This window comes from Coloeus monedula (assembly GCF_965178545.1).
Source record: "Coloeus monedula genome assembly, chromosome: 8".
NCBI lineage: Eukaryota > Metazoa > Chordata > Aves > Passeriformes > Corvidae > Coloeus > Coloeus monedula.
In genome coordinates this window covers 6,237,953-6,248,133 of record NC_138788.1, presented here as the reverse complement: position 1 = coordinate 6,248,133, position 10,181 = coordinate 6,237,953, and the positions used below count along the sequence as shown (strand labels likewise).

At 45.5% G+C, this 10,181-nt stretch overlaps 1 protein-coding gene across 6 annotated transcripts in view; it reads right to left on the bottom strand.

The window, feature by feature from the left end:
- Window positions 1-4,341: 4,341 nt before the first annotated feature.
- The window catches only part of JMJD1C (jumonji domain containing 1C), a 159,823-nt gene continuing 153,983 nt past the window's right edge, over window positions 4,342-10,181 (bottom strand). For all 6 annotated transcript variants that reach the window (XM_082285946.1, XM_082285949.1, XM_082285947.1 and 3 more), the window contains 2 exons: window positions 5,579-5,710; window positions 4,342-5,243 (listed from right to left, as the gene is read on the bottom strand). In XM_082285946.1, coding sequence (XP_082142072.1) covers window positions 5,154-5,243; window positions 5,579-5,710 — 222 coding nt within the window. In that variant the 3' untranslated portion in view covers window positions 4,342-5,153. The remainder of the gene's footprint in view (window positions 5,244-5,578; window positions 5,711-10,181) is intronic.

Genomic DNA, 10,181 nt, shown 5'->3' with positions numbered 1-10,181 from the left:
CCGCGCCTGGAGTGAGTAAGGGAGAGGCGAGGTGCGAGAATGCCGAAGGTGACCGATGATCAGAGGCTGTAGCAGCAACAACCAAAGCGGTAAGGCCCTGGTGGTCACATGGAGTGTCACCAAAGCCTGGCACAGCACACGGAAACCTTCCCACGGGTGGTGAGTCTGGGCTGCATTGTTTTATAATAGACAGAATTAAAGAATTCTTTGGTCCGTTATTTCAAAGTGTCTCACCAAGAACCAATTTTAAATACACATCCAGACACTGACTTCTATTCATAGACTTTGCTTTACCACAGAAACCACCCTTGTCTTGGCACACAAATACTGGCCCTGTTGAATATTGCCAAACATATGCTATGCCGAAAGAAACTGTAATTATCCAATCTCTGGCTGTATCACCACAGAAAGAGAAACCAAAGGCAACTGGGAAGCAATTTTATTATTGAGAATAAAATCTGCAGACTTCACCACTACCAGTTACTACTTAAAATAATGGCTAAGATCAAAATACAGAAGTGTTGGGTTTTACATCTTGCTTTTATAAAAAGCGGAAAGAGGGTTTTGTGACTGCTTCCTCTGAGAGCATTTCCATGTTCAGGAACTCTGGTATTCAACTCTTTCCTATTGTCCTCTCAGCAGCAGCTCTTCAGCCATCTGCAGTTCCTGTTGACCTGCTTTCAGTGACAGGAGCTACACCTCATCTAGACTCCCTTTCCCACAAAAGGTTGGATCTTTTGAGACCCCTTCCAGCCTGGCTCTGTACATAGGGAAAAGTAAATACAGCCACAACAGCTAATAACATCCTGTACTGAGCTGGACTAAAAGGAAAGTAGAAAACCAAATTGTTCCAAAGCAATCAGCAGTGGTGTGGCTGCCACAAGCCAGGTACAGGCTGGACATTATTTGCCAGACCTTCCTGCCTGAGTATGAGGACTGTGGAGTTCAACTGTAGAAGTTCACTGCTCCCTAAAGAATCAAGAGCTATGGGCCATCTTTTCCTCCACCTCTTTTCTCTCTCATGTTTTACCAGAGGTAACTTCAACTTACTCAGGGTTTTTGTCTTGTAATCATTTGAAGTGTTCCCTCAGGCCCATTTGCTGCAGGACTTAAGGTATTATTGAGATCAAACAATATGAAATCCTTAGAGCTGTGAAAATACAGGATTTCCTGCCTCAGAGCTACCAAACCCTATTCTCTATTTCCACTAAGGTAGCACAGAACTACAATTAAACCACATTCCCAGGGACTGGAAAAAGAAACAGGCACCTGGGACAGAATGTCTAGTCTTGGTATGGTTGGAAGGTACCAGGAGTGTTCACTTTGAAACCTAAGAGCAAAAATCCTTCAGTATACCACTTACCTTTAGAAAGGCCCATGTTTAAAATGCAACTATTTGCACACAACACATCAGGTAAATCACGTCTTCAAGTTCGCTGTGAGGCAAGATTTTCCTACCAGCTATTTATAGATGGTGACTTCCTTTTCAAAACCGATGAGAACAAATGAAAAAAACACAGAGGTTCGTTTGTGTGTGCTGCTGACACCACAGGGCATTTGCTCCTTGGGCAGTTTCCTAAGCCACCCTGCTGAGATGGGAAGAAAAGAACGTGGTGGTGGCCACTGCATCCGAGGACCCCCCACACCACTGCGTGCTCTGCTGCCTGCTGGGGCACACAGACCATGGGAACACCACGGTGGGAAGGAGACACAGCACTCCAGCCAACAAAGCACAGGTCAAAGCGTGGAAAGCAGGAGCACAGTGCAGAGCTGACATTGTTTGAGGCAAAGCTGGGAGTTAGGAGGGGAAAGCACAGCAAACCCTAGTCCAGGAATCTCAACAGGGTGAGACAGCTCATCCAGCACGGATGTGGGGGAGAGCACAAACATCCTGCTCTGTAAAGCAGAAAAACAGGCAATGGTGGCTGTGGAAGGAGGAAGGAAGGGAAATTCCCAGTTACAGGGCAGGGAAGGCTGTCAGCTGTGAGAGCAGGAGAGGGCTTGACAGGATGTCACGGGAGAGGGTACAAACAAAACTACCACCTACCGAAAAGGTCAGAGAGCATGAGAATGTAGTGCTGATCAGATGGGGGTTGGTGTACACGCACAGATCTGAGCAACTTGCATGAAGCTGGGAATAAATAGATTTGCAAGTCAGACTGTTCTAAACCCCTACATCTGACCTCCATAACATGGACCACCATTTCCCTGCCAGCAATTCCAGTTTCTGCTGTGCTGAAATACTTCAGGTCATTGCAGCCCTGCTTCTTTCTCTGCTAATCACTTATTCTTCACTAGGTACCTGTGCAGCTACAACAGGAAGAAAACTGCTGTGGCCATTTACTGTACGGCAGCACTGAGGATGGAGATGATGATAAGAGCTGGAAAGGAGGGAAAGAGGGGGTGTGGGGAGCAGGGCTCACAGTTTTGATGACTCTTTAGGTGTGATCTTTCAAAGGACAGGAAAGGAAAAAGGAAGTTTCCTGGAGAGCAAAGCAGACAAAGACAGAGCTTGGTCTCAACAGGAAGGTGGCAAAAGATGACACATAGTACTTCATATCCATGTTCTAGCAGCTGACAGCATTACTGCCCTCAAACAGCTTCAGCTGATCTCATTGAATACTTCTGGCTGTATTAAAAAAGTTCAGCTTGTAGAGCAGAAAGCCGCCTCAAGAGTCTTTAGCAAAGGAAGATGGGAAAAACATGCCCAGTAACATCTCACAGGCCGTGGATATGGTCAAGAGAGAAGAAATAACCTGAAAACACCTCCCACAAACCCCTCCTCTGGTGTCAGACATCAGCTGTGAACACCTCAGGTCATGCTCACAACCACAGGCACAATACCAGCCCCACTTCCTGCAGGGGAGCAGGGAGCTCGGATTCATTGTGAGAGTCAAAAACCTTAAGGTACTGAGCAAGCAGAATGTGCTACACCAAGTACTTAAAAGAAAAAAAAAATTGTGTCTTTTAGTAGTATTTGGAGTACCTATGAACTTTAACAACTTCTGGCACTGTTCAGCAACTCCTCCAGTTCCCCCTGAGGAGGCAGAACACCTTCAGCCTGACAGGCAGGTGCCAGGGATCCCTGCCCAGGTCTCTAAGCACTCTGGGGTGGCAGGGGCGGCCGTCAGTGCTCCATGGGGGCCCAAAGGGTGATACCAAAGCTCAGACCTCGAGGCACAGGTGCTGTCACTGTACAGGCACTGCCCCATATCCACATGGATGCCTTGGAGAAGAGGTAAAGCAGGAAATGGGCAGCCATGGCAGTGTGCCACTTTGGGACAGTAGCCCAGGGGACACCAACCCCTGCCATCAGCTACCAGGACACACCAGCACAGGGGTGAGCAGTGATGGCAGCCATGGCCCAACAACTGCTCTTGGAAATCCCAAGAAAACTCCAGGAAAAATCCAAGGGGGGGGGGGGGGTGACTCTGCAGCAGGAATGGTAATTTCAGCAGCCTCCAGGAATTAAACATCTGTTACAAGTACCTCATGAAAACTCAACCAGGGAAAGAAATACTTAAATATTTGCATATCCTGAACTTAAAAAATGAAAATATGTACAACTAGAGTCCACTTCTCATTAAGGAAACGTACACTGGCAGATCCTGCACCCTCAGCCAATGCTCTAATGCTGCAGGGAAGAATAGAGATTATAGTGGATGAAACAGGCTACAACGACAAGAAGCAACTGCTAAGTGCCCATGGTACTTTTCTGCAACTTGACAAATTGCAAGTTTTCAAGCCAACTAAATAATTTGACTTTTGGAATAAAAAATTGCTTTACTGTTTCATTATTTTTAAAGGTAACTTACAAGGGGTTTGGGGTTTTTTGGTGACCCCAAGCCTAGTCAAATGCATCAAACTGGGAGCAGTAACCAGGCTCATTACTATACCCGGGCTAATTACTATCCCCCTTTGGACACCTCACGAGCTGGCCACTGGCTCTGCCTAACATTTGATAATCAATCTACATTTTTGAAAAGTTTTAATAACTCAAATCAAAGTACACTTTTTGTGAACCTTTTCAAACTCACTCCAAAACCTGGAATTCTGCTCAACTGTCCAGCATTTATCATTATTAAATAAAACACATTTAAAAAAATCTTTTAAAACATCCATTACTTTGTGGTATTACTTGAACTATTAAAGGTAAGTTGTCATGAAATAATCACTACAGAAACGCCTTTCCCCTTCCCACCGCGCAAGTGCGGATTCCTGAGGGAAGGGGCTGAGTGGCAGCGCCGCGCCCGCAGTCCCGGCTGCGGCCCGCAGAGGGCAGCGCGTGGCTGCCCCGGCAGCGCCGGCACCAGCGGGACACAACAAACCCACACCACCACGTCTGACAAAGTCATTTTAATGGAAAATGTAAAACCCCTTTCAACTTCAATGTACAAAGCATGTGTAACACTTGCACTTTTAACAAATTAAAGCAAGCCAATGTTTTAAAAAAATACATCATTGAATGTATATATGTATATATTTACATAGCATATTAAGTTTAATATTTAAGCTTTAAAAGTTCACATAAATTTTACCAAAATGAGACAATTTTTAAATAAATTACACCTTTGAAAACGTTTAATTGTACACTGAATAGCTTCAATAAAATACTGAAGTGTCTGTATTTAATATCTACTTTATATACTTTATATTTTACAAAGTTTACAATTATTTGGCAGTAATTTTCAGATTATGACATGACTGCTGTGCGGACTCAGCAAGATCCCAAATGCAGGCAATAGCTGGTGTTTGTGTCCTACTCTCACAGTAACTGTCTCAATGTAGTGAAAAATATCTGAATTATTTTAGCAAACTGTACAAGTCACATTTACATTTGATCAACAATATAGCATAGAATTTTGTCGTTTTTTCCAAAAATAAATACATCATCTTAAATCTTTGACATTTCACAAACTTCATGTACATTATAATACAGACAGCAGAACACTGCTCAACTGTTTGCAAGTGGAACATGGAATCACAGTGGCTGTGATATGAAGCTCTACCGTTGCAGTGTCATTAACAAGTAAATACGATGACTGTGTTTTCTTGGCACTGATGGTTTGTGAAGCTTAAATTAGTGTGCATACCGTTCATAAATCAGGGGAAATAACCTCTGGGTGATGCTACCTCCAAAAAGCAGAGCATGCTCAGTTCTCATCCATATCTTCCATTTCACCTTCGTGAATCTTCAAAGCTCTCACCATTTCTTTAACTGCATGATACAAGATATTTTTAACCTGCAAGAACATGGGACAGATTTTAGTAAGGCCTATGACTGAGGAACTCTGCAAAGTTCAGGACTAAGCCCTAAGTATCGTGGATGGAAAAAAAAGAAAGGCTTCATCACACCCGTGCAAAAGGGATCAGCTTTTTACACATTTTAAAATGTAATATGAAATAAAACCAGCAGCTCAAGGGAGAGTCATTTACAGCCCTGGCATTCATGCTGCTGCTCATTGTTATTCTGTGTGAACAGCAGCAAGGAAGTAGCTCCACACGCTGCTTGGCATTTCAATGAGCCCAAGCACGCCCTGCCTTCCCAGCTGCTTCCAGAGCAGCATTCATTTCCTACCTGCAGTTTATCATCGTAATTGATTTCTTCCTTTGACAGCCTCAGCTCCTGCGTTAAGTGAAATGACTGTACAAGATGTTCTGGAGACACAAAGTCTTCAGTTACTTGAACGCAGCTGTGAAAATTTTGCACCTATCCAAAATAACAAGAAGAGACTGATAATTAGTATTTGGGGTTATTCTTTGGCAGAGGTACCTGAGAAAAGAGTGGGTCTTGAGATCCCTTAACCACAGCCTTATCAGACTAAAGGGCATCTTTACAGGTAGAGAGCAATTAAGTGTGTTTGACTTATCCAAGCTGGCTTCTGGCAAAAGGCACACGTTGAACACTGCCCAGCTGCCTGTTGGCGGCGCTTCCCGCAGTCGGCTCCGGCATTAATTCCACACTGTTGTTCCTCCCTTGCCCAGCTGCACAGGCGCTGCTGCTGCCACAGCCTCCCCAGCACTGCGCAGGCACTGGAGCTGCCAACCCACCCGGGAGCAGCCCTGCCCTGTAGGACCCAGCTTCTCTGGCCACGCACACACAGCTGGAAGCTGGCACATTCATGGAAAAGGAACTGCCAGTGGAAATACTTGGAAGAAACAATCATGAACAAAGAAAGGGGGAGGCTGAGAAGAAGGGGGAAAAAGCAGTTTCTTCTTTCTCTAAACATTTCTTCTTACTGGCATGCAATAACTACTGAGGAACAGACAACATCTCCTGCCACCCAGGTCATACCTGGAGGACAGGGGAAAGGAAAAATGCTTCCTGCTTGTGACCCAACCGACTCCTGCTTGTTCCCTTCAGAAACATTTGTGTTTTCACCCCTGAACCCTTACAATTACACTATAATTTGTAATTCAGCAGGTCAAAAACCTCTTTTCCCCAAACTTCAACAGCTCCTCACAGAAGTCGTGTAACATCAGTTCGAATTCCCAAAGCCTGGGGGTGGCAAGGCAGAGCCTCAGCCATCCCAGCAAACACCCCATCCCACCCTGCTCTGGACAGAGATCTCCATGTTTTAAAGTCAAACTCAGCCAAATCTAGAGTTTTTAAATGCATACTCTAAAATTTCCATTATGGTACCTGACATTCACATAAACCACTGGTGTCTACACAGTTGAAGGCACGGGACTTCATTTAAAAATTACTTTCTTCTTCAAAACCCTTGCCCAAGTCTGATTTTACACAGCAGTTCCCCCCCCTACAGCTGAAATCCCAGTGGGTAACTCCCAGCTCAGCATTTGTGTTGCACATGGGGTTTTTTCAGGCTCATCATCATCAAGGACAAAGTTGTGCTGGTCCCTCCTGAGAATTAATCAGAACAGAAGTAATTGTGGAGACAAGGAGGGTTTGTTGATGCCACACAATCTGCAAACAACAGAAAGCCAGGGGCAAGGCAGCAGCTGCAGAAGTGCTACCATGAGGCTCCCACCAGCACAAAGGGAATTTCCTAGAGCTTGGGCTGAAGTGCCTCTGCATTGTGCAGCCAGCAGCTCCAGCCCCCTCCCCTCCCTCACAGGCTTCTCAATTCTTTCAAGTCTCTACCTGCCCTTGGTTTCCTTGCCAGCCTATGCAAATCCCACACCACTCGTTCACTTTCTTCTCACTAAGACAAGGTTTTACTGACTCCGTATCATTTGTTTCCCTCAGACCTTTCATTCTGCTGTGCCTTAAGCTTTCTTCCCTCCCTTCCAGGGCCTGTTCTTATCCGTGTGAAAGTTTGCGGGGACAGATTTTACCCGGCTGGTCTGATACTTAACATGGGAATGCCCCACTGACAGCCCCCAGGCAGTTCTATTTATAATATTTATAATACAAGCTGATGCAGTGACACACACACATAGAAACGTTTAGCAACGATTCCCCTGAGGTTTGTGGGGCGAGGAGTGCAGCACTCCCACGCCTGTGCCACTTCCAGCTGAACTGAGAACAGCTTCACACCCAGCCCACACACAGCAGAGGTTTTCCAGCAGGGCCCGGGAGGCGGCTGCAGCACTGGAAAAGCCTCAGACCTGGGCCGGGACAGGGAAAGGTGAGTGGGCAGGGAGGAAGGGGCCACCCACCCATCCTGAGGGCTGCAGGATCAGCCACTTCCTGCAAGGCTGAGCTTGAGAGCTCTGCATATGCAACGCCCAGACCTTTATCCTACATCCTTATCGGAACATCGCCAGGATGTCGCATTGCCTCCAAGCATGTTATTTTACAATATATGATCCTGCTGTTAAATCAAGATAATACCACTATAAAAAACAACATTATAATAACTTGCTCCACTATGAACAAGTTTTGCAGGGAGCCTGAACACCACATTTCAATCACTGACTCCAGTATTTCTAGCTTTTTATTCTTAGCGAAAATATTTTACCAATTTGAAGCTACCAAGTTAAAACCAGGGAGGCCATCCCTACAGATGTCTGTGATACAGCATGACCCACAGTGGAGCAGCACAAAGAGTGAATCTTTCAAAAGAACAGTACAATACCCTTTTTTAGCTGGGGAAGTTCCAAGGAGAGCTCAGGGCTCCCTGTCACAGATGCCACGGAGGGAAGCAAGGCAGGGAGACTGCTGAGCTCCCAAGCTGTACAAGCCAAGGAGGACATGCCCCTCACAGAGCATTCAGGGAAGCATCTGCAGAGGTGACCGGTCCAATGCTGTATCTATTTCTGGATTCTCCTCCCGAGGGAGCAATTCTCTCCACAAGAGGAACTGACAAGGCTGCCCTGCCCGTCACAGCTCACAGGAGAGGCTCTCCCTTCCATCCCACCTGGGAACAGTCTGACTTTGCCTGCTGCATCCAAGAAGGATGAGACTGCTGTCTGAAAGTACACAGGGAGGGGAAGAAACCTGAGAAGCAAGAGGAGTGCTTTATGCTACCATTAAATGTTAAGAGTAAGTTACTTTAAAAGCCAGACATGAATCCATAGAACCAGGCACGGGTGGAAAAACAATACACAGAAGAAATACGCACAACCTCCTCCATGTTAGGGCAGTAAATTCTAGACCAGCACATCAGAAGCAGCAGTGTGCCAACAATCCTAACTGGCTCCAGACTGGAAGTGTCAGAACTACACTTAGGCAGTGACCACAGATAGCCATGCTCCCTAAATCCAGCACTCAGTCTGATTTCCTCTGCTCCACAACATTAATCATGAGCAAATAAAAATGTTAATTTACCACCTAATTTAGTATCAACTCTCACCCAGCTTTAACAATAAAAGATTGATGATGTGCACATAAATCTGAAACACTTAATGTGTACCTTTAACGTGGTATGTATTCTTGTGCAGACTTATTTTTCAGTTTTTAAACGTGCTTTATATCTCTGAAGTATTGGTGCTGATCCCTAAGGTCAGTATTTATGCATCTCTGCAGAGAGAGCACTATGCACATACATGAAAGAACATGATGCTTTTATTTCCTCCTACGTGGCAGATTCACAGGAACTTCTTACTGAAGATGAAAAGGTTCTCAGCTTCACCCACTAAGGTTTAAAAACACCATGTTATTAACTCCTTGGTGCCAGAAGCTAGAACATTACCACTTCAAACACAATCTGCAGTTTAAAACCAAGGAGATAAAGATAAGAGTGGTCTTATTTTTGGTCCTTAAACATATGAACTGCAGGGAAGCCTGGAACAGTCCCACTAGTTCCATGTTTTATATTCTGTATGCCTTTTTATAATGGCATATGCTGTACAGAACGAATTTCCCAGTACGTTTGTTATTTCCCCTGGGTTCCCTTTCCACTCTGGACATCTGGGATGTATCTCCCTTGTTTCAAGGGATCAGAGTAAGGCTGCTGGAGGATGCAATACATGACTCTGGGAGTGCCAACTGCTTTAGCCTAACAGAAGCCAAGAACAGCAGCAATGTCAGATGTTCCTCCATATCTGTGAAACAACATCAAGTCCTGAGTCATAGAACAGGGGAAGCCAACCTACCCACCCCCCTTACCCCCCCCAGATTTGGGTCACCCAGGTCTGTTTGGGGCTGTCTGGGTTTTTTCTTTCCTGTGCCAGAAAACAAATCCACACAGACTATCCAGAGCTATATACCACCATGTCAAACCCATTCAGAAACTCAGTGGGATGAGGAGGAGCCTAGCCTGGGTAAGGTACTGGTGGCTTTCAATACCCCAGCAACAGACACACTCAGAGACAGAGCCCCTGTCATCACTACAACCCAGTCAGTTTTTCACAGAGGAAGCCCCACTGCCCTGGCCACAGGGACATGGTGAGCCATTTTCACAGCTGGAAGCTGATCTGCAGACTGGAAACCAAATAGCACCTTCTTCAGAAAGGCTTGGCCTTGCTTGAACCCACGGGGAGATCAGTGAGATTTTCAACAGCACGATTGTTTACAACCAACTGCAGGGTGGGGATGCTCCTCAGTCCTTGATAGTCAGCGACCTCATTAGTGGTGCTTGACAGCTGCCAAGACAGCAAACCAGCAGGCTCCCTTTCCTGCTGAAGCAGGAAAAGGTTAATGGAGTGAAGAAAGGAAGAAATATAGAATGACCCAAAAATCTCATCTTAACAATTGAGCTTTTTTCCTGTTTTCACCAAGGAGCAGCACTTTACAGACTGTGAGGAAAAAAAAAAAAATAAAAGGCCTAAAGGCA